The sequence below is a fragment of the Chenopodium album genome, chromosome 12 (assembly GCF_948465745.1).
Source record: "Chenopodium album chromosome 12, dcCheAlbu1.1, whole genome shotgun sequence".
Classification (NCBI taxonomy): Eukaryota; Viridiplantae; Streptophyta; class Magnoliopsida; order Caryophyllales; family Amaranthaceae; genus Chenopodium; species Chenopodium album.
The window spans coordinates 30,163,804-30,188,132 of NC_137845.1; the positions used below are offsets into that span (position 1 = coordinate 30,163,804).

Below are 24,329 nucleotides of genomic sequence, written 5' to 3' on the forward strand. Positions count from 1 at the left end.
CTGAAAAGGCGGCCTTCAAAGGCCCAAACTTTGAGGCGCCGCAAAACGGTGTGCCCTAATCCCTAGGTCATCAAACCCTAGGGAGGGCACACTTCCTAACGACCCTATAAATAGGGACACTTCCCTCATTTATGACGGGACGTTACATTGGCATTAATTACAGAGTTGTCCTTCTCAAGAAACAGACATCACCTGAGCTTGGAATCCGAGCAGATAACTTAACTTCCGTACGTTTTACTCCGAATACCGTACTAACTTAATCTTCGAAAGCGGACCACCGACCATTCGGTGCTCCGTTTTCTTTGCAAATACATGCGTCCTTGCGGAATCCAGTCTAGAACATTAACTCTTCCGAGGGACATAAAAAACCCCGAAACATTTGGCGTCGTCTGTGGGGAGATTACCTCGAAGATGGCTTCCCAAGAACAACCTGTGCCGCCTCCAGAGACCAATCGACCTCTGGAAGAAATAGAGGTTAAGACGGACCATAACTTAGGTGACGACGCAAATGTCGAAACGTATGTGCCCCCGAACGGGTCACTCATCTCTAAGCGCCTACGTCAGAAAGACAGGCGGGAGCGCAATGCTAACCAGGCGGGTACTAGTAGGCCCCCTGGACCCTCAAGTAAGCCCACAGGGTAGCCGACTGATGCCTCCCAAGCGGCAGGATTAGCGCTAGTCACCTGTGACGAGCTCATGAAGTTCATGAGTAGCCTCAAGGATGAAATTAAGGGACTAATCAATAAGCGGACGACTGCCCTTAGAAAGGAGCAGTCAGCCACAAGGCCTGCTAAATCTGGACAGCAGAAGTCAGTCCGGGACCGACAGCTGACTCCTCACCCTGCTCCAAAGGAGAAGGCTCAGCCTTAGTTTGATCTGTCAAGACTCCGTTTCCCTGAAACGGTGACAAGAAAGGCCATCCGGCATGTACAGCCGGATGGTAGCAAAAAATCATTTCCTCATGCTCGTCAGTACATCGACCAGCTAAGGAATCAGCATTTGTCGGAGTCGGCTTCTACGTCGACTTATCACGACAGCTTTCAAAATACCTCGGTGAGGAATTCTCCGTCAGCACCGGGGACTCCCTCAAGCGGCCCTCTCATACAGTCGGGGCCTTATGTGATCAATTCGGCGCAGTATGTGGCACAACCACTATACAGACCGCCTGCTTTGCCTTACATCCAGCCCGCCTTCTTCGGAGGGCAGGCGGCATATAACTATCAGCTTGTGGACTGGCAGCTTCGACTACATACCTTGGGGAGCAACCCTCTGCCTTCTCCAGGGAAATAGCCGAGGCCAAACAGCCGGCCAAGGTTAAAAATGTCATGGTTGGAACCTATGATGGTACCTCCAACCCTAAAGACCACCTCTTGGCATACACCCACCTCATGTACTTACAGGGGTGTGATGATGCCGCCTGGTGTCGTTGCTTCCCAGCCACCCTGAAGGGCATAGCCCAGCAGTGGTTCGGCAATCTGTCGGCTGGTTGTATAAATAGCTTAAAGACGCTTGCGTTCTTGTTTGCTTCTAACTTCTCTATGAACATTCCTGCAAAGAAAACGAGCCTTGATCTAGGCCATGTGCAGCAGGGAGATAGAGAAGGGCTGCGATCATACATCAGGCGGTTCAATCTGGTGAGAATCCAGATCCAAGGATTGTCTAACGAAGTGGCTTTTACAGACTTTTTCAAAGGTCTGAAGGACGGGTCAACTTTCAAGTTCGAACTCGTCCACAAGAAAATCTTCACCCTCGAAGAAGCCCTGATAGAGGCGGACGCTTATATACAGGCGGCCGAGATCTGCTCCTCTAATAAGTAGTCGGACTCTAAGAAGTCTGACCGACAGAAGGAAAGTCGGCCTGCTCAGCCGTCTCTAAAACCAGAAGAGAGCAAAAAGAAAAAACAGATATGGGCGGTTGATAACTCCGATCAGCCGGCACAGAAGAAAAAGAAATAGTGGAAGCCGTACGTTCCAAGGTACGAGTTCCACAAGGACAGCTACTCCATCCTCATGGAGATTAAGGATCGGCTGACTCTTGAGAAGCCGACTCCTATGAAAGGTTCCACTAAAAATCAGAACAAAAATAAGCACTGTCACTACCATGAGGATGTCGGCCATGACACAAACGACTGCTTCAGCCTCAAGCGGGCGCTTGACCGTCTGGCCGACAAAGGAGCGCTGAAATCCTATGTGAAGTCCAAAGTGGCTTCAAAATCGAATCCTGGGAAGTCGAGCAAAAAGACTCCCTAGCCTGCTATCAGCTCTGAAACGGATAAGGAACCGGTTTATACGATAGCAGGCGGATTCGCCGGTAGTGGTCCAACCATCCGAGGCAACAAGGAACATCTGAGAAATATGGTCCATTCTGTTGATGAGGGACAGGCGGCCAGCACATCTGCCTTCCCTAAAGTCATCATCACCGAAAAGGACATAGGCAAAGTCCGTTGGCCGCATGATGACCATGTGGTCATAGAATGCAAAGTGGCCAACCAATTGGTTGGTCACATCTTAATTGACACAGGAAGCTCCTCAGACATCATTAGCTACAAATGTCTATCCAACCTTAAATACAGGCCAGATAGTGTAATGGATGTCTCCCACCCCCTTGTGGGTTTTGGGGGAGGAGTTGTGCATCCAGTCGGACGCATTAATTTGCCCATCCGACTGGGGGAAAAAGGTAGCGGTCGGCACATGACCATCCGATTCCTGGTGGTCGAGGATCTGACCGCCTACAATATCATCCTTGGCCGACCCACTCTTAACGAGTGCAAGGCAGTCATCATTCCCGCTCTCATGCTTGTCAAGTATGAGAAGGATGATGGGACTGTTGGCTCCCTGAACAGGGATCAAAAGACGGCTCAAGAATGCTATCTCTCGGACGTCAAGCCTGCGGCTGCTGCAGCCGGTCAGGGCATAAAGTCAATAGACGTTGATGAAATCAAGGATGACCATCCGACCCCACCAGCCGTTAAAAAAATAAAGTCTAATCCGCTGGTGGTGGTCAAAAAAGAAAAGCAATAGCAATCATAGACCGGGGAGCGGTCATATGACCTCCGTCCCCAGCCGGCTGGTGAGCACATTGATAGTCTTCTGGACGATAGTCGCCTAGAGCGAACTGTTAAGGTGGGGACGGCTGCTTTTGCTAATTTGGGCGCAAGCTTGCACCAACTGCTGAAAGAATTCAAAGACATTTTTGCCTTTGAAGTGGAAGAGATGCCAGGCATCAGCCCGGATCTTGCTGTCCACAAACTCGCTGTGGATCTTAAAAAGAAGCCCATTTGGCAAAAGAAAAGAAACCATGGCGAGGAATAAAGTCAAGCGGCAGCCGCCGAAGTTAAAAAGCTTTTAGACGCTGGGTTCATTCGGCCATGTAACTTCCCGAAATGGGTTGCAAATGTTGTGCTTGTAAAGAAGTAGAATGATACCTGGCGCATGTGTATAGATTACACTGACTTAAATAGAGCATGTCCGAAGGATAGTTATCCACTTCCAAAGATCAACAGTCTGGTCGACTCTACAGCCGGACATGCCCTGATAAGCTTTATGGACGCCTATTCAGGCTTTCATCAGATTCCCCTGTGGAAAAAGGATCAAGAAAAGACGGCATTCGTCACTGATCAAGGGTTATTCTGTTATAATGTGATGTCGTTTGGTTTGAAGAATGCGCTTGCTACTTTCCAACGCATGATTAATACAGTCTCATTAATCAAATTGGGAGGATCACCTGTCTGACCTCCGAGAAACATTCGCCACACTCAGGCGGCACAAGGTCATGCTTAATCCAAAAAGTGTGTCTTTGGTGTTGAGTCTGGGAAGTTTCTCGGATTCTTGATTGACCAAAGGGGGATAGAGGCCAACCCTTAAAAAATACAGGCCGTAATCGACATGCAGTCGTCCCGTACTGTGAAGGAAGTCCAAAAATTAACCGGTTGTCTGGCAGCTCTGGGAAGATTTCTCAGTCGGTCAGGCGACAAGTGCCTCTACTTCTTCCAGGCGATCAGGAGAAGACTAGATTTGAATGGGGGGATGATGCTGAGGCCGCCTTCCAAAAGCTGAAAACGCATCTGCACTCGTTGCCAAGTTGGTCAGTCCCTTGCCCAAAGAGGTGCTCTATATGTATCTGGTCGTTTCAGATCATGCCCTCACTGCTGTCCTCTTGGTTGAAAGAGACGACATCCAGCTCCCGGTTTACTTCATTAGCCACGTTCTTAGAAATGCAGAGCTTCCGTACCCCATGGTTGAAAAATTTATTCTCGCCCTTTACATGGTTGTCAAGAGGTTGAAACCCTACTTCTTGGCACATCCGATCATGATCTACACTGACCAACCGATCAAGCGGCCAATGACAACCCTGGAGTCTTCTGGTCGAATGCTCAAATGGGCTATTGAGTTGCAGGGACTGGAAATCACTTTCGAACCAAGGAGGCAATAAAGGGGCAAGCATTCGCTGACTTTATTGTTGAAATGACAAGGCCGGCTGAGCCGGACTATATCAATCAGGTTTGGAAAGTGTATGTGGACGGAAGCTCCACGATGAACGGCTGTGGTGCAGGCGTAATTTGTCACTCTCCTGAGGGGGACAAATATGAATATGCACTACGGTTCAAGTTCCAAGCCTCAAACAATGAGGCCGAGTATGAAGCCCTGCTAGCCGGCATCTGGATGTGCCTGGCGACAAGGTCGGTTTTGCAGCGACAGAGTGGATTTTTATTCCTTATCAAATTCTACCTATTTCCGGACTGTTTTCTTATAAATAGGGTCCTGAACCTCCGTTTTTATTCACCAATTTTCATCAACAATCAACAATCTACAATCAACAATCTCTCCTTTTCTCTCTAAAGCTAGAAGCTTTCTCTCTCTCTATTCTTTTTCTAAACCTTCCCTCTTACAAAATTCCGCATTCACGAGATCTAGAAACACCTAGCCAAGTTCGAAGTTGCCTTCGCCCTAGGCGTAAAAGGTTATAATTTCTTAGGGTTTGGTCCCTAATCTCTATTTCAATTATTTAATTTAATTGTTTGATTTTATATTTTCCTTGAAGTTACTAACGCGTGTATTTTGTTATTAGAAAGAGGTACGAGGCATCAAAGTATGTAATCTTATTGCTCTATTCTTGTAGAAAGCATGTTTAAATTTGTTTGATTCCTAGTATCATGTTAGGATGTTATTATTGCTTTCTAGTATCATGTTTAGGGAAAAGGTTATAATATCAAATATGCTTATCATGATTCCTGCGATGCTTCCTATTCTCTTTTCTAATATCATGTTAGTACCATGTTAGGTTTAGAGCTTTGATCTTTAATGCTTAGTGACATGCTAGGATTTGTTATTAATCTTGTTAGTATCATGCCTAGGATCTTTCTATTATATTTAAGCTTTCTTATTAACATGATTATGATTGTTATGATGATGATGATTGTTATTATGTTGCTTGATATATATTATTGTTATTCCTTGATCACGCCTTTAATGAAGGTTTAAAGGGAATTTGTACGTGTAATCACGCTTAATAAGATAATTAATAATCTTGTTTAGGCTAATATGGTTATAATTCAAGTGATCACCAATAATAGTTTTGCTTGTGCATTAAATTCAACCAACATAGATAAACAGGTTTACGGTTAATCTATTGATTGCATGTTAGTCAGAAAGCGAGCATGAATACGAGAAGAATGAAGTAGAGGCCTATTTAGGGCAGGTTCAATCTCTTTTAGTTTTGATTTGTACCCTCATCCCCAAACCCTATTTGGTTCAAGACCTTTTGGAGTTGACGATCTCCTGGATCGTTAAGGGGTGTAATCTTCACCTTGTGAACGGTTTACAAGTTCCTAAAACTTGTTGGCGACTCTTTTGCTCTAGCTTCCTTCCCTTTGGACGCCACCATACTTAAGTGTATGATCACAGTGGGGTTCAAGTTTGGGTTAATGCTTGAAATATTCCCTACACTGAACGTCTGACTTTGTGGGAGAGTGAGTGGGGGAGGAGGCCCCGTTCTCTTCTTTGGCTTGGAGGCAATGTGTTTCCTGCAACTCTGGGAAATGTCGCCAGCCGACAGCTTGCGCAGTTTGGGATCCGGCTGAGAAAAGGGGGCAGGCTTTGATGAGCCACCCTGCAAAGAACTCTAATGTGAGACTGAGAAAAATTACACCAACTAACATTAAAGAAATCTCAAGGTTGAGCAGCTTGTTACCTGAGAAGTGCCGCTTGGCGGCTGCTCATCCGCTCGTTTGAGGTTCGAGCGGTAGAAGGCTGCAGAGGCAGCCGACTTTTTATGAGAAGGAAGCTTGGCCATTGCTATGTCTGCAACAAACGACAAAAAGAGTTAGCAATGAAATGAATAAAAAACAATGCGAGTAACAAACCTGATAAATTCAAGCGGACATCACTGGGGAGGATTTCTATTTTAATTCCTGAAATTTATTTCGGCAATGATTTAGAATGAGTGGATGAGACTCGAAAAGTTCTAAGTATTTCATGTGCGTAATTTTGATTAGCATTATTGTCACATGCATAAAAAAGGTCCTCATTGGATAGGCCATCCGAAATGAGTCAAAAACATAGGATTTTTACACGTAGGAAACTTGAGAAATATCTTTCACAACTAGAATTGAAATAATACTGCGAAATCTGGAAAATTCTAAGAACGTAGATACCTGCTAAGGCATGTAGGAACTAGCGTCTAGAAAACAAGGCTTGTTTCCTGTAAAGTGCTTCTGTCGCCTGGCGACAGTTCTGTCGCTTGGCGGCAGGGGTACTTTTGCGGCGACAGTCCCTGTAGTCTGGCGCCAAGTTCTTCCAATACCGATCCAGAACTCTGCCTTCTTGTTTTGACCATTTCTAGCACTGTTGGCTCGATTCTACTTCCTGATTAAGTTTTTCTCACTTTTCTGAAACCCATATGTGTTCTACATATGGACATAACCCTCTAGGGGTTCACGCTCCATCTACCCAATCGAACGCTCCTGGCAACGACGGGTACATCTGAGTTTGTAAATCCACCAAACCGTGGAAGCAAGTTTTTAACTTGCGGGGTCCCATCCACTCGCGCCAACCCTTCCAAAGGTAAGGCTTTCGCGCGGTGAATCCGGACTCATAACCATGGACCCTCTTTGACTAACCCATATCCCGAACTTTAGAGAACTAAAGCCATGGTTAGGTTGCAAACTTATTGCACCATATTGTGACTACTTGACTATTTGTGCATTCTTTGCTTGTGCATACTTTATATGTGCTAACCATTTGTTTGACTTGTGTTTAAGTCTAATAAACCAACTAATGACTAAAAAGGACTTTGTCTAATTAATGAATTAATTAATTAATTTGACTAATTAAATAATTAATCTGACTTAGTACGACTTTAGGCATGTCCCCTTAGAGTAAAATTAGTGAAAACAGTCCCAGATTAATGTTCCAGAAATGGCGCAGGAGTTTGGGCTGTGGCGCCGCAGGTTACTGCTTGTCGCCTGGCGACAGGTTTGTCGTCCGGCGACAGTCCAGATTTTTACCCGAGTCATCACGACGAGTCTATTTCACAGTTTGCTAATCAGTTTAATCAATTTGTTAAATCCTTAATTGATTCTAGGCACCTAGTCCCATGGTCATACACAAGAGTCAAAGCATTTCACTTGCACTCACTTATAAAACACACACTTAACATGTATGTCACCCCTTGATCATGTTTAGAGAGTCTTGAATGCGTGTTTTCCGTCATTTTTTTTAAGGGGGTAAGTCGGATATTAATCCTCCAATTAAACCACTTGTTTAAACCCATTCCCAAAAATACACACCCTATTTTTTGTTTATAACCATAAAGTCAAAATCAATTTGAGTCAAGTCATTAAAACAAATATGGTTTAATCTACAGCGCGTGGTTAAGAAAGGAAGGGCGTTTAATCAAGGACAACACATTCGTTCAAGTCTCACTTTTTGATAAGCCAATCAATCGAAGAAGGAAAGCTAAGAAGACAATGGCAAGTCAGGAAGAAGTCAACGAACTCAGGGGACAGGTAGCTAACATGGCTGAAATGTTGAAGAGTCTGACTCTTCAAATCAATGACCCTGCAAGACAACAATAGATGGAGCTCATCTAGGAAAGTTTGAGCAGATTATCTAATGACTACAGATTGCAAGGCATCAGCTCACAAGGGGTCTCGGTGGACAAGGATCTTCTTCCGCAGAAGTTCAATGCCAACGACATCCCGAAATTCAAAGCAATGGATAACCCTTATTTTCATTTAAGAGCTTTTGAAACTATAATGAATATTAAGGGAATATACAAAAAAGCTTTTCATTCTGTATTTTCTCTATCTTTAGAAACCGTTTGTCAGCAATGGTATTTCTCTCTCGATAAAGAGAAAACCTCCAGTTGGGAGTCAATTGTAAACGCTTTCATCGATAGATATAAATGCAATATTCAAGTTGAAACTGATCATAGGGAACTTGAAATGCTCAAGCAGAAAGAGAACGAAGGCTTTACTTCTTTCTTTGATAAATGGAGGGAAACTTCTGCAAAGATGGTTGAGGTGCCTAGTGAGAAAGAATCTGTGAGGATGTTTATCAAGAACCTCCAAGAAAAATATTCCAAGCATCTCAAATACCAAAATAACTTGCACACCTTTAAGGCCGTCTATGACATTGGTATCAATATTGAAGACGACCTAGCTAAACAGAAAGTTGCTAACAGTACCTCTAGTAGTGGTTGGAAAGGCAAGAAGAACGACAATCCTTCTTCTTCCAAAACCACCCACTCAAATAATGTTAGCACCTTTAATTTGAGTGAAGTCCTCGCCATGAATAATCAAGGACAAAAGAAACCACTTAGGAGGAACTTTACTCCTATTGGTATGAGTTATGACACCGCATTCGATCGCTTACATGCAAAAGGTTTTATAACTCCCATAGGACCATTTGGGGACCCACCTGTCGAGAAGAGGACAGCTAGCTGGAACCCCAATGGACATTGCAAATATCATCAGGGTAGGGGCCATCTCACAGAAAATAGTTGGAAGCTAAAGGAAGCAGTCCAAGATTTAATTGATAACAACAAACTTCCATTGCCCCCTGCAAGCAAGAAGCCAAGTATCAATAGCGCACCACTGTCAGATTCCTTGGCTATTTCCGAAGAGGAAAATCAGGTTGACCCCTCAAACCTCATTAAACCTGTTAAAGCTATTAAAGAAGAGGAGGAAATCTTCGAAGATGCCGAGGATCATTTTCCTTGTGGACAAGAACTTGCGACAAAACAAGAAGTGTGTATCCTTATTCAGGATGTGTTGGAAGCAAGAGAATTATTACCCGAGGCCATGAAAGTGGTAAAAGAACGAAATGAACTACTCAAAAGTAGACCTCTTCCTAAAGGGAAGAAATCATTCTCCCTCCAAGTAATTGACACACCCAAAAGGATCAATAGGCCATACACTCCAATTGGAACTTCTTATGCAACCATGTTCAAAATGCTCTCCGAGAATGGTAAATTTCAACCTCTCGAACCGAGACCATTTGAATCACTAAAAAGGACAGATAGGTACTACTGTCCATATCATCAATCGGGAGAACATACTATAAAAAATTGTTTCAAGTTCAAAGACTTGGTCCAAAGATTGATTGATAACAAGAAGCTAGTTCAAATCCCACAAGAACGAGATGCTACCATTAATGGGGTTTGGGATAGTGATGATGAGGATGTCTACCTTAAGGACGTCGAAGAAACTCCACTCTCAACAATATACCCAGTAGGTGACATTTGGAATGAAGAGGATTCACCAATAGATGTCCTCACAAGGTCCGGGAGAATACAACCTCCCATTACTACACAACCTATTCCCACTACTCAACAAGTTCCCATACCAATCATAGAAGACAATGATGTTGTCAAACAATTAAAAAAGACTAAAGTCAAAATGAACGTATGGAAACTTCTAGCTACATCTCAAGAACATAGAATCGCAGTCATGGATGCCTTAGCTAAAGTAGGGATAGAATCGGACACTACTCCTGAGGGGCTGGCTAATTTCCTCACAAGTGACCTCCCAAGTGCTACTAATTTGATCACTTTTTCCGACAAAGATCTACCGCCGGAAGGTGACAAACACAACAAAGCTCTCAATCTCACAGTAATTTGCAAGAGAATGAACGTCCCTATGACTCTTGTAGATAATGGATCGGCAATTAACGTTTGCCCACTTAGGACTGCAAGGATGTTGGGGATAAGGGATGAATATTATCTCCATCAACACAAGGGATAAGAGCTTACGATAACTCACGTCGCCAAGCATTGGGCACAATTACCATGAACATAACGATGGGAGTAATTGAGCATGCCACCACATTCCAAGTGGTAGACATTAAGGCTTCTTTCAAATTACTGTTGGGACGCCCTTGGCTTCATAACCTCAAGGCCATCCCTTCATCTCTTCACCAACAAGTGAAAGCCATAGTTGGAGGAGTACCAATTATAATCGATGCTTCACCTATGAGGATCAAAACAGTAGAAAACCCACTAATCAATGTGGAGCACGATGAGAATGACGAAGATCTGTGGGGCCTTAATGAAGAGGTCCCTTTGATCGAGGAAGATGAAAGGACCCCTCTTCGCTACGACCTCCACTCAAACATGATAACCAATGCTATCCTAAAAAACAAGGACACTTCCCTGGAATGACCCTAGGAAAGAAGAAAGGGATAGCAAAACAGATGGGACTACCTGGCCTCCCTAAATTAGATATTTTCGGAATTGGTTTCGAACCGACTCTCGAAGATCTAAAGCGAGCCCAGGAAAAATCAAAAGCACGTAGAAATGCTCGCGCACAAAAGAAAGCAATCCCAATGGATCAATACCCTCTTACCTTAAATGGACAGTTCATAAGAGAGGGAGAAGATTATCCATGTTACGAATTTCCAGAACCCTTCGTTGTAAACGGCATAAGACAACCTGGGTTCGAAATATTTCTAGATTGTTGCTTTCTAGATGAGATTCCAACTCCCATACATAAATAAAAAGCACCCCCATGCTTTGACTTTAATGTCATGGGACTTCTCTTTAGGCAAGAAAAGAATGAGCCAAGATACATAGAGGATAACTCATCACTCATTCAAATAGTGCTACAAAGCAAGAACTTTGATCCCTCCAAGCTCATCACTCCGGCAGAGGACTTAGTGCGAGGATGGCGCAAGATAGTGAAAATGACTACTGCAAACGGAAAGAAGATCTCAATAACTACAGGACAAGGGCCAATGTTCGAAGAATCGTCTGAGTCTGAGTCTGAGTCTTCCCTCATCGAGTCATCTAAATCTCTAGTTGTAGCACCTCCCTCTAATTCTTCTATTTTATCACCTACTCCTAGGATAGTTAGTAATCAAGTCCCAACGGACATTTCTTTATTCGATGTAATGATTTCTGAGTTTAATAATATGTCTTCTTCCCCTTATTCCTCGTGTCTCTCTTTAGCTCCAGATGACGAGTATTGCTTAACTAACGTTGAAAATGACAAAGAAATCATTAAAGCAACGGAAACACTTGAAAATAAAACACCAATAATTGAGGACACTGAAACGGTTGATATCTCAAAAGATCCAACCATCAAAAGAGAAGTTCAAATCAGACTCACGTTAAACAAAGATGAAAGAACCGATTTAATTAATCTACTTAAAGAATTCATCGATGTATTCACTTGGTCATATGAAGATATGCCAAGCATTAATAGAGAAATAGCTCAACACACTATACCACTAATCCCAGGAATAAAACCTGTAAAACAAAAGTTGCGTCGAATGAAACCCGACGTAGCTCTTAAAATAAAAGAAGAAGTACAAAAGCAAATAACTACAGGTTTTATCAGGGTATCCAAATACCCCGAATGGGTTGCAAATGTAGTCCCAGTTCCAAAAAAGGATGGTAGGGTTCGAATGTGTGTCGACTATCGAGATCTAAATAAGGCAAGTCCAAAGGACAACTTCCCTTTACCACACATCGATATTTTGGTAGATAATACAGCGAATCACGCACTTCTCTCATTTATGGATGGATACACAAGGTACAACCAGATCCTCATGGCCGAGGAAGACATGGTGAAAACAACATTTATAACACCTTGGGGTACTTACTGTTACACGGTAATGCCATTCGAGTTGAAAAACGCGGGTGCCACTTACCAACGAGCAGCAATTGCCTTACTCCACAACATGATGCACAAAGAAGTCGAAGTATACGTGGACGACATGATTGTGAAATCTAGAGATCGTCCAGGACATCAAGAGGCCTTAAGAAAATTCTTTGAGAGGCTAAGAAAATACAACATGAGGTTGAATCCATCCAAGTGTACTTTTGGAGTAACCTCAGGCAAACTCTTGGGATACGTCATAAGCTCTAGAGGAATAGAGATAGACCCAACCAAGATCAAAGCAATCATGTCAATGCCACCACCCAAAACCAGAAGCAAATTCGAGGATTTATTGGCCGGTTGCAATATATAAGTAGGTTCATATCTAAGCTAACAACAATATGTGAACCAATATTCAAGAAGCCTCAAACCAAAAAGAATGTGGCGTAGGAGTCCTATTAGTATCACCTAAAGAGGAGCATGTTCCAATTTCAATAAAGTTATATTTCGACGTTACCAACAACGCTGCAGAGTATGAAGCATGCGTGGTAGGCCTCAAAACAGCTTTAGAATTAGGTGTAAAGAAACTCCGAGTGTTCGAAGATTCTTCCTTGATCATCAACCAAATCTCCAAAAGATGGAAAGTAAGGAGCGAAAGCTTAGCCCCTTACCAAACCTATCTGGAAACTCTTACTGATCAATTGGAAAAGGTGGAATACACATATCTACCTAGAGAAGAAAATCAATTTGCCGATGCCTTGGCAAGACTAGCCTCAATGGTTAGGATTCCTAAGGAAATTGAGCAAATGCCTCTAACAATAGAGAAAAGACACAAACCAGCATATATTCAAGCCATAGAGGATGATGAAATAATCCAAGAAGAAGAAGAAGAAGAAGAAGAAGAAGAAGAAGAAGAAGAAGAAGAAGAAGAAGAACCATGGTATGCCGACATACTCAATTATGTCACCAAAGGAGAATACCCTCCTCATGCTGACAAAAGAGCAAAACGAGCTTTGAGACTTTTGGCTTCCCAATACGTACTCATAAATGATGAGCTACACAAAAAGGTACCTAAAGGTCGAGCCTTATTATGTGTAGGCAAGAAGGACGCTCAAAGAACTATGAAAATGGTCCACGAAGGAATATGTGGAACACATGTTAATGGCAAAATGCTAGTCCAAAAGATAATGCGAGAAGGATATTATTGGACTACCATGAATAGGGATTGCCATCAATATGTAAAAAGATGCCCTAAGTGCCAAATTTATGCAAACTTGCAACATATTCCTCCATCCCTTCTCTACACTTACACCTCACCATGGCCATTCTCAACATGGGGAATCGATATAATTGGAAAAATCACACCTCCTGGAACAGGAGGTCACGAATACATCTTGGTAGCAATCGATTACTTCACAAAGTGGGTAGAAGCACAATCATATGCTAAACTCACTGCAAAACATGTAGCATTCTTTATCGAAAGGAACATAATTTGTCGATATGGAGTCCCACATGAGATGATAACCGACAATGGAACTCACTTTCAAGCCAAATGTGAAGAATTGTTACAAACGTATGGTATTCTACATCACCATTCTTCCCCTTACAGACCTCAAGCAAATGGAGCAGTTGAAGCAGCTAATAAAAATTTAAAAACTATCATCGAGAAAATGACAGAAAATTACAAGGATTGGCCTGACAAACTCCATTTTGCACTTTGGGGTTATCGCACGTCAATTCGAACGTCAACAGGAAACACGTCATTCGCCTTAGTCTATGGAATGGATGCTGTACACCCTTTAGAACTAGAAATACCTTCTCTACGCATTGCGTTAGAAAGTAAACTCGATGAAGTTGAATGGACTAGAGCACGGTATGAAGAGTTAATTCTACTTGATGAAAAACGACTAGAAGCTTTACATCATACCCAATGTTACCAAACTCGTATGGTTAGACACCTCAACAAAAAGGTCAAGACAAGAAACATCAAGGTTGGAGACTTGGTACTAAAAGCACTAAGGAAGAATGTGTTGGATCCAAGAGGCAAATTCAGGCCCAATTGGTCCGGACCATACATTGTCAAAACAATCCTGTCAGGAGGAGCAGCTCAGTTAACCGACATGGACGGCAATGAATTCTCAAACATGACCAATCTTGACCAACTTAAGAAGTACTACCCATAATTACTTGAGTAAGACACTCAAGAAAGCTACGTTTGGCCTGATTCCTTAAGAAAGGATACGTAGGCAACCCTTTAAAAAGGGTGCGGCCACTTTAATTATCAAGCATTTCGCGTCCCAGCATCGAAAAAAAAAATTGTCGCCAGACGACAAGCGTGTCGCCAGGCGACAAGGCGAAAAGCTTGGCGACAGACTCGCATGAGCGACGCCAATTTTCTGCGTATATCTGGACAACTTCGGTGCATTCTGGAAATTTTTTCGACTTCCGTACTTGAAGAAATTTTTCGAAAAAAATATTTTAAGTTGTTTTCATTACTTCATATGAACGAATGTAAAGTTAATTTAATTAAAAAGCTAAAATTGCATTAATAAGTAAAAGAATTACATCATTGATGGAATTTAAATAAAGCTTAAAAAATTAAAATTAACTTAACATGTCTAATAAATCGAAGGAAAAGCAATACTCTAATCTTTCTTTTCTTTCTTTATCCTTTTCCAATTTTTGTCAGAGGCTTCTTTTTCATCCATCACTTTTGCCAAGAGACATCCATTAGAGGCTCTACATTCGATTTTAGTATGGATAGTCTCTCCCACAGCTAAAACTCCATGCTTCTTCTCTACCCAAACCTTATTTTTTGAAGAGTCCACCTTTCTTTTCCCTTTGTCTTTTTTAGCACTCTTCTTTTTAGGCGTCACAGGAGTTTTAAACTCAACTCTTTCACCTAGGTGTTCCTTAGCAGGCATTTTCTTGTCACCAAGGCGAGTCTTCACATTGGACTTCTCTATTTTGGTTCGGTCCTTTTGAGATCTACTAATCAACCATTGCTTCACATCATTGGACAAAGGAGGTGGAGCCTTGTGGGAAATCACTTTCCATAAAGGCCTAGCACACCAATACCCATCAAATCGCTCAACTTCTTGTGAAACCGGGAATTCATAAGGGCGACGAAGATCTCCCGTAGGAATGGTTTGAGCAATCCCATATTGTCTCTTTGCTCTGCAGGGATAATAAAAGGTCAATTTCGACAAACTAGGAAGACGACAAAAGGGTTGGGTATTACAACCAATCATCTTTTCAAGCTTCCACCAGGGAATGACCCATTTAATGGAGAAGTCACAACAGGCAAACACTTTGCCCCACTCATGGCGACCCATCTTCAAGGAGAAACGCTTCTTTGGCCGAACAAAGCAATTGGGGGTATATTTGTCAATATTATCAGGAGGACTAATCAATTCTAGTCTCTCCATGAGCCACATCTGTAAAAACCAATGCACATAATCAGTATTGCTATACAAAAATATATTTTTAATTTCTGCAATTAAGAATATTATTTTCCTACCTGTAATAAAATTGGAGAGCCTCGAAGAGGTGCTTCTGGATTCTTTTTTAATTCATCAAGACTAAGCATAGTCTCTCCAACGATTAATGGCATTGGATTTCTCCCAGATTCAATTTGTTCTAGCACAGATATTATAATTGCTTGACCATCATTATTTTTACCATTAGTAAGAAAATATTGGCTAAGCATGCAAAAGAGGAAAGCTCTCCTCTTATAGACATGAAAAGATTCGGAGCGTGGTCTATCGAAATAAAAACGTGAAAATTCTTTTAAATCAACATTATTACCATGCACTATGTTTTTTAGATCTTTACCCCTAAGGTCAAGAAAACGCTCATAATCTTTGTAATAATACTCACTCACCGAAGGCATTACCACAAGATTTAATGGAGGAAATCCTAGAATGGCACCAAACTCTTTTGGTAAAGGGCAAATTTCATCATAGCCTAATCTAAAACAATGAGTATTAGGATCCCAATATTCTAAGGCGGTATGAATGAAGTCTATATCAAGATCTACCCCCTTTATACCATAAATACCCCCCATATGAAAAAAGTCGAGTTCTTTTCTCTCCTTAGCAGTTAAAGAACGACACCACTCACGAGTGAAATCACAAACTCTTTTTAATTAAAGCCATGATTAATTTTTTGAGTTAATCTGTTCGAATTATACTGAAATCGGCAGATTTGGGGGCTATTTATAAACAATTTTTGGCAGATTTCGAATTCTGTAAGGATTTGGAAAACCAAGTCTGTCGCCAAACGACAAGTTTGTCGCCTGACGACAACTACTGTCGCTTGGCGACAAAGCTTGTCGCCTGGCGACAAAAGCATACGCGTGGCGACAACGCGTCTGAGCAAGCGACAATCACGCGCTATGCAACCCGCGTTTTTTTTACTTCGATTCGACTTTGATTTTGCATATTACACCCTTTTATTCAATACCCTCATACAAATCCATCCCATAATACCTTTCTTCCTTTTTGATTAAATTGAGCTTAGGCTTATTTTTTTGGTCGACATCATTTTATTTTTCATTTTCTCTTTTGGGGGAGAAAGTCGGATACCCTCCATTGATAATTAAAACGACGGAAACTTTTGCGCAAAAAATTAAGTCACAGATGCACACACTCACTCACATGCACATAAAATGAAAAATAAAATAAAACAGGCTTAATATAAAAAGTTTGTATCACTACTAAAAAAAGGGTTTTTAACGACAAACAAATTTGTCGTTATAAGCCTAAAAAGTGGTCGTTAAAATTATTAACGACAAAAAAAATTTCATCGTCAAGTTGATGTAACAGGTTCCCTCGTTATTGGTTATAACAACGATGTTCGTCGTTAGTAACTAACGACAATGTTCATATTTGTCGTTACTTAAGAACGACAAAAAATCTTTTCATCGTTATTTATTAACGACGATGCACCTTGTTGTCGTAATTAAATATCATTAAACGACAAACTTTTATTCAATAACGACCACATTATCCCTCGTTAAATCATATGAAAATCATCTAATTATTCAAAATTTTGTGAAACAACGACGGTAAATGTTTGTCGTTATAAATGGATATATAGTACAAGAGCTGCATGCCCTAGCCTGTAACAATTATTTGAATCTGTATTTTTATGATGAAATAATTAGTTAGTATATACATAATATCTGCAATCATGAACAATTTTTATTTCAAGTAAAAATATTGTCATACAAAATTAGTATGGTCCATACTACACAATTAATAAATAAAAACTCCATGTCAAAATTCTAAAGTAAACCTTAATGCTAAAAGTATTTATTAATTCTTAAACAAACTAAACAATGATTGAAATTGAAATCTATGGGCTTAACCATCAAAGCTCTGCACGCATAATCAGGTACTCGGAGTTTGTGTGTTGGAACCATTATTCGAAAACGAAGCATTGAATTGTTTTATCAATGTATCTTTCAACATCTTCATTTCAGCTTCAACCAAACCCATGCGACTCTTAAGTTCGGTGTTTTCTTCTTGAATAGTCTCCACATGATTTGTAAGATCTTCATTTTTTTTTTGGGTTGCAGTCAACTCAATTTGAAGCTCTTCTCTACTTGGTTGTGGTCCAATCATATCTTTTAAAGTTATTCCTCCTCCTAAACCAACAACACGATCTCGAGACTTGGATTTAAAAACCTTTTGTGCTACCTAAGTTTCAAAGAAAGAAATTAAAGTATGTTACCGAACACAAAATTAATTATAGAGAAATTAAAATGCATGGAAAATAAAGTGTCTGCTCAATAGGCATATATAAATCATTTAATATATTCATATGGAAAATCTACATGATAAAAAATTATTATCATTTCCTTTAATTTTAAAAGTCAGACAAATTCCTCTCTGACATCTGCTTATCTTACTAATTTGATATTTAAGTCTGATAAGAATTAGGAAAAATTACATCCACTATAGAAGTTTAGAACAATAATCTAGGATTCAAACAAAAAGTTTATCACAAAAGGGATTGGTGTGAGAGAAATAGTCAGTACCTAGCTCTAGATGGAGTTTGTGCTCTATAATGATCAATCTCAAATAAAGGTGTGTCAAATTTATCAAAGGAGTCCCAAAATAATTTCCAAGCATTAACTAAAAGTTTAGGCATAACAAAGTACATTATTAGTTTATTACACATAAGTTGCATAGGTTTAAAAGCTATTGTACGGTATATTGATGTTAACAAGTTATAAATGAGTAAATGACAGTACGAACACAAATTGTGTGGAAATAATTAGTGTCCATGGATTGTTTTTGTTTGTTTGTTCTTGTTTTTTGACAACAGTCCATAAAAGTTGACCTGTTCTTCAAGTCTCCGGCAAAATCGGAACAGCAGGACAGCAAAATCGGAACAGCAGGACAGCAAAATCAGAACAGCAGGACAGCAAAATCAGAATAGCAGAACAGCAAAATCAGAACAGCAGGACAGCAAAATCAGAATAGCAGATCAGCAAAATCGGAACAGCAAAATCAAAACAACAGATTAACAAAATCAGAACAGCAAAATAAAAAAAATAGAACAGCAAAATCAGCAAGCACTACGGGGAGAGGGAAAATAGCCTGAAGTAGTCCACAACGTTTAATAACTCACAGCAAAAGAGAGTTATAGTTACCTGGACATAGGAAAGTGATGGATCTTTTTCCATTGTTTCTTGAATTTTAGCCTACAGCATATATAAGCATGACCAAATTAATATTACAGAAGAAGAAACATAAAAAAAAAAAAAAAAAAAAAAAAGGAAAAAAAAAGAAAGGAAAAAAAAGAAAAAAAAAGTTAACCAAAGTAAATAAAGTACATACATGTTTCTGGATTGTCTCCGCGTTTGGAAGGCTATTGCCTTTTTTGCGAGTGGTATAAAACACATCAACCAAAGTAGGTTTATTCCCTTTACTTCCTCCCTATCATGACATGTCACATTATTGTTATCCCAAGAATATCTGACATTTTGAAATCAAATTAGAATATAAACTACCAAACTAATTATATACCAGATCGTCCCAAATGATTTGCCTAATAGGCTTGCTCCCAGTACGTGGCATTAACGCTTTAGGATATTTACTTCGGTTAACAGAGTTTCTTTCACTTCTTTTCTGAAAAAAAAATTATCATCTCAAAAAAATTCAATACATATATCCATACTATCTGCTCAAGTAAAAAATACCTTGAAGTCATCCTTTGAAAAAATTTCCTTTATGAGCCAGCTCCACTCTTGCTTATCAAGTCCCTTAGGTGGATTACCTTTAGCAGCAGCTTCTAAAGATAGTTTTTTCTTTGTAACATTATACCTTAATAGATCTCCTCTCCAATTTGTCCACAACTCTTTCATATGCCCAAGAACATGCTCCTTATAAGTTTCCATGTTTTCATTTGTGAAAACATCCTAAGAAAAGATAATGTTATGAAGTGTTCAGAATATATAAATAAAACAGAACTTGGCAAACAAAAGTCAAAGCATCAAAATTATTGTCCTTAATCCTTACCGTGACTGCTGTCCACATGTGATCTTTTTCTCTGTCCCCAATATCATCCCATTTGTGCACTCTTAGAGGACAAATGTTAGTATCTCGGACTATGATTCCCAAATGTCTTGAAAATACTTTGTGATTCTCCCATACGGCTCGATTGTTGAAGAACTCGATATGTAGCTTCTCATTGGGTTTTAGTCTAGCAATTTCTTTACATTTGTTTCTTCCTCTTTTTTTTTCATTCCCTGCTTTCTTCTTACTAGTAGATTGGTCATCACCTTCAACAAAAAGAATTTATTGCTAAAAGTATCAAAAAATAAATGACAAAGAGAAAATACAAACAACCAATATTTATATCAAAATAAAAGCAAACTTATTGTGGTTCATTAATTGACATGGGCAAAATTAAACAAATTATAAAGAGTTTAAGCATTACCACTGGCATCTCCTTGAACTGTTGTATGTGCCTCCATTTCATTGTCATTTTCATCATCTTGAAAGTTTGACTCATTATTATGGCCATCAGAATTTGCATAGCCTTCTTGATAATGCATATCTTCATCTTCGGGTGAAGAATAATGTAGCTCATTATCATCATTGATATTCTCATTACATGACTCAGAAGATGAATTATGATCATCTACATTCATATCATTATTATTTTGAATATGGGGGTTAGGTAATGGATTAAAGGAAGCTCTTACATTTCTTTCTACATTATTAGGAGAAATAGTGGGAGCATAATTAATAACATTACCAAAAGGACGTTTATTTGATGTTATATGACCTTTATTAACACAAAGAGAATCAGCACCAGAACTAGAATGGGTTATAGGACGTTTACTTCTCTGTAAAAGATCACTACTAGCCCCAATGCCATCAACATTAGGTCTAGCATTACTTTTGAATGGATACAGACCTGCTAATCCCTTTCCACGTCCTTTTGCGAGCATAAGAGGTGGTACATATTCTCTTTTAGATCTTAGATTAGATGGTCTACGAGTATTTCCAGTAGGATCAGCCATAATGTTCCTGTCAACATCATTAAAAAAAATTATATTAATAAAAGCAACGCATATATTACATGGTCTAACTTATAATAAGAAGAAAAAAAAAGACAGATTTTAATAAAATTTAGAATGTATCCAGCTTGAATAGCTTTTCTTCTAATTTAGTAAATTATAGGTCTAGTAAATGAAACATTAGTTTACATATCATTTTTTTTATTTTACAATCTTTGTAATAAAGATAAAACTTTCTTCCATATAAATAGAACCATTATTCAATCATTTAATTTTATCTCAAAAATATGTCTATTTACCTACTTTAAGTGTTTGAGACATCATTATTGATTTCCTAGAAATTACAAAAAGACCTACAACTTTGCAACTACTCTGAAGCTAATCAAAATATAAAACAATATCACTAAAAGAGAAATTAGAATCAAGAGTAGTTAAGTGAGTGTTTAATTTGATACATGGAGGGGAAGAGGAGGGGGGTAGCTGCTCATATTTTGGTGAAATGAGAGGAGTGTGGAGTATGCAGGTCATCCCTAGAATTAAAACCTTTTTCTGGAGGGCGTGTCACGAAGTGTTACCAACAAATAAGGGACTGAACAAAAGTGTTTCTAGCATTTCGCCTAACTGCAGGATTTATGAGGAGACATATGAGAGTGTTTGCCATGCTATTTTCTGCTGTCTGCGTGCCTTGGATGTCTGGGAAGCAAGTGGTTTTAGATAGGCTGTGGAAGGTAACTGGAGGTCTTTTGTAGACTGGGTGCTGCAGTCTTTTAAGGGGTTGGGTGTGCAGGAGAAAAGGTGGGTAATGGTGATTTGTTGGGGTCTTATGTGGTGCCAGAAACTGGGGTTTGTTTGAGAATGAATGGAAGAGCGCTAGTGAGGTGTTGGAGTATGTAGGAAAGCTCATGATTGAAATGGATGGTGAGATTCGCGCCCAGCTGAGACCACTATTAGAGGCAAAGATTGCTGGAGTACACCGCCCACAGGTATTATCAAAATTAATGTTGATGTGGGAGTGTTGAAAGAGATAGGATGTGGGATTGGGGTGGATGCTAGGACTATTGATGGGGAAGCTATGTGGTGTGCCAGTGAGAAGATTGGAGGGCAGTGGGAGACAAGGTGTTATAAAAGTTTTAATACCTTCCGATTCTACAGTACTCAAGCTATACGCCCATACCCATGTCCTTTTTCAATAACTTAACATACAAAATTCATTAAAACACCCAAATTAACAAAGCTGTCCTTTTACAATACATATCAGAAATTCAAATTAACAAATCTTGTGAATTTTTTTTTAACAAATACTATAAATATACAACCAAAACACCCAGAAATTCATTCGACATTGCACAATATTATAGAAAACATGAAAAAAATAAATCCATATACATACATTGAATCATCAGGAAGTTGGAAAGTGAACATGCAAACAATTAAAAAGTTCAAAAAAATAAAATCAAAGTACTTATTAACATAATTTATCAAACCAAAAAGCAAATAACATAATTCAATTGAGAATAAAATGAAAAGGGGGAAACGAACATGATTATCAACAAAACATAAGAACAAACTTAATCAAATCAGTTATTCAGATTTATCATAGCCATAATTGATTCAAACCCAATTTATACACATTATCTATAGAAAAACTCCTAATTATCAACAGATTAACAAGAATTGATTCAAACCCCAATTCTGAAATCACCCCAATTCAAACCCCGATTCTGAAATAAACCCCAATTTTGAAATAAACCCCAATCTGAAATTAACAAGAATTGATTCTGAAATAAACCCCAATTCAAAACAAAGACATAAACTTACCGAAAGTCTGAAATTAACCCTTTTTTAGCTTCAAATTTGGAAAATTGATGAGCCGTTTCACCAATAATTACGAACAAAGGTCTTGAATTTCTTGATTTTGAGTGAATTTGCTTTGATCGTTGTTTTGAGTGATCGATTTGCTTTGAGCGTTGATTTTCAGTGAATTTGCTTGAGCGTTGATTTTCAGTGAATTTTGTGTGGAAAGTGTTTCGAACTAATTAGAAATCCAAAAAAAAAACAAAAAGAGGCAGGAAAATAAAGGGTTTTGCGTGAAATTTTTTTGCAGTATAAAGATAGAAAAAGTTTCAATTTAGCGGTTTTCTGAAATTTATTGCCGCGTCACTTTTTAACGACAAACTACTTTTTTTTTTAATTTTTTTTTCTTTTTCCAAATTATTAACGACGGACATATCTTATTATTAATATCTAAGTACGGCAATCACTTTGTCATTCACGAGAAACATTTTTGGTCATTGTTATAAAGTGGATAAATAGTGCTTACAACGACGAGATTTTGAGTTCGTCGTTATTGAATTGTCGTTAATTATATAAATTCTAGTAGTGTATATACAATATGAGTCATACAATGCGAAAGACAAAGTCCCATGAAGTCAAAAATAAGTACAGGTACAAACTATGGTGCCGGAGGCCGTAAATGATGAGGTACGCCCATCATATCAAAGAACGCTGTAGTACGGGGAGTATGCTCCTCACCATCTCCTGACCCGTCAGTCGGCGGAAATCTTAACTCAGGGCCAGTCCACCCAAGCTCACCCATCGACAGCGGTTGAGGCTGCAAAGGCTGCTGCGACGACGAGCCGACCTCGTACGTCCCACCACCCATCGAAGGAGCCGATGTCGCACCTCCTTGGCCCATCGGCCCAGCAAAGACATCCTCCGGTGAAGAAGTTGAGCCCTCAGTCGGAGCAGCCTCGGACCGACCACCTCGGCCGCTATCAGAAGTGCGGCGACGCCTTGAGCCAGATCTACTCGGCTCTCTCCTAGCCTCGGGTCTCGACCGAGTGCGGGGTGAAGGAATAGGCTGTCCCTGCAAAGGTAAATCAAGTCAGACACTAAGGAAAAAATATAATGAAAAAGAAAGATAAGAGAGATACCTCCTCAACGTCGCTCCTCCGACAGGTAGCTCGGTCCCGTAGCCTCATGAGCTGGCTACGAAAGGCGTCTATACACCTCGCCATAGCAGTCACCACCTCGCGAGAAAACTGTCAAGGGAATAATGTCAGTGATAATACAGAACAAATACAAAAGCAAAAAAATAAGATAAGCTCACCCGAGTCTGGTGACGTGGAATGGAGCGCTCCACGAAACGCTGATCCTCAGGGGCTGGAGGAATCATCTCCTCGATCGGTCCAAACATGCCCAGGTAATAGATCGACATCCTCGGAGGGACGAACTCCCTAGGCCATGCCTGATAAAATAAAATTCAAAAGATTAGAATTCACTTAGGGGCTACCTAAAGGGAAACAAAAACTAAAGCATACCGCTGCCTCCTCAGACAAAACAGGGGCCGGCGCTAGCAAAGGCAGCAAGTCATCCTCGTAACTCTACCTTGAATGGACATGAGATCGCTAGGGAGTGCTAGGAGACGATCGACTCGCACAGTCACGCATCAACGCCTCATGAAACATATGTTGAGGCGGGCAAGTGGGGACGACGAAAACATCCGAGGAGTGCTGAATAGCCACCCTCTCGTCAAGATACAATGTAGCGTCATACGTCCCCTGAAAGTAACGACGCTCGGCAGTATACCGCGCGGCCAGCGTAGGTATAGCTAAATCAGCCCATGGTCGGTATACCACGTCAGGCTCCTACAAAAAAGCTATGTAAGATCAATGCACTAAAAAAAAGTAATATCAA

At 40.1% G+C, this 24,329-nt stretch overlaps 1 protein-coding gene across 1 annotated transcript; it reads right to left on the bottom strand.

The window, feature by feature from the left end:
* Positions 1 to 18,804: 18,804 nt before the first annotated feature.
* On the bottom strand, positions 18,805 to 22,765 carry LOC145572294 (uncharacterized). The gene is made up of 6 exons (XM_081631287.1): positions 22,452 to 22,765; positions 20,048 to 20,643; positions 19,627 to 19,889; positions 19,308 to 19,526; positions 19,135 to 19,236; positions 18,805 to 19,044 (listed from the first exon to the last, which is right to left on the bottom strand). Exons 2-6 carry the CDS (start codon positions 20,634 to 20,636, stop codon positions 18,805 to 18,807), a joined length of 1,413 nt encoding a protein of 470 aa, XP_081487413.1. The 5' UTR covers positions 20,637 to 20,643; positions 22,452 to 22,765.
* Between the last annotated feature and the right edge of the window lie 1,564 nt (positions 22,766 to 24,329).

Bases quoted from the DNA above. Each gene is read 5' to 3' on its own strand.
- LOC145572294 (XM_081631287.1), bottom strand. From the start codon at position 20,636: ATGGCTGATCCTACTGGAAATACTCGTAGACCATCTAATCTAAGATCT. The intron at 19,890-20,047 runs GTAATGCTTAAA...TTTTTGTTGAAG, and splicing joins AGTTCAAGGAGATGCCAGTG to GTGATGACCAATCTACTAGT. The intron at 19,045-19,134 runs GTATATAATTAG...ATGTCATGATAG, and splicing joins AAATCATTTGGGACGATCTG to GGAGGAAGTAAAGGGAATAA.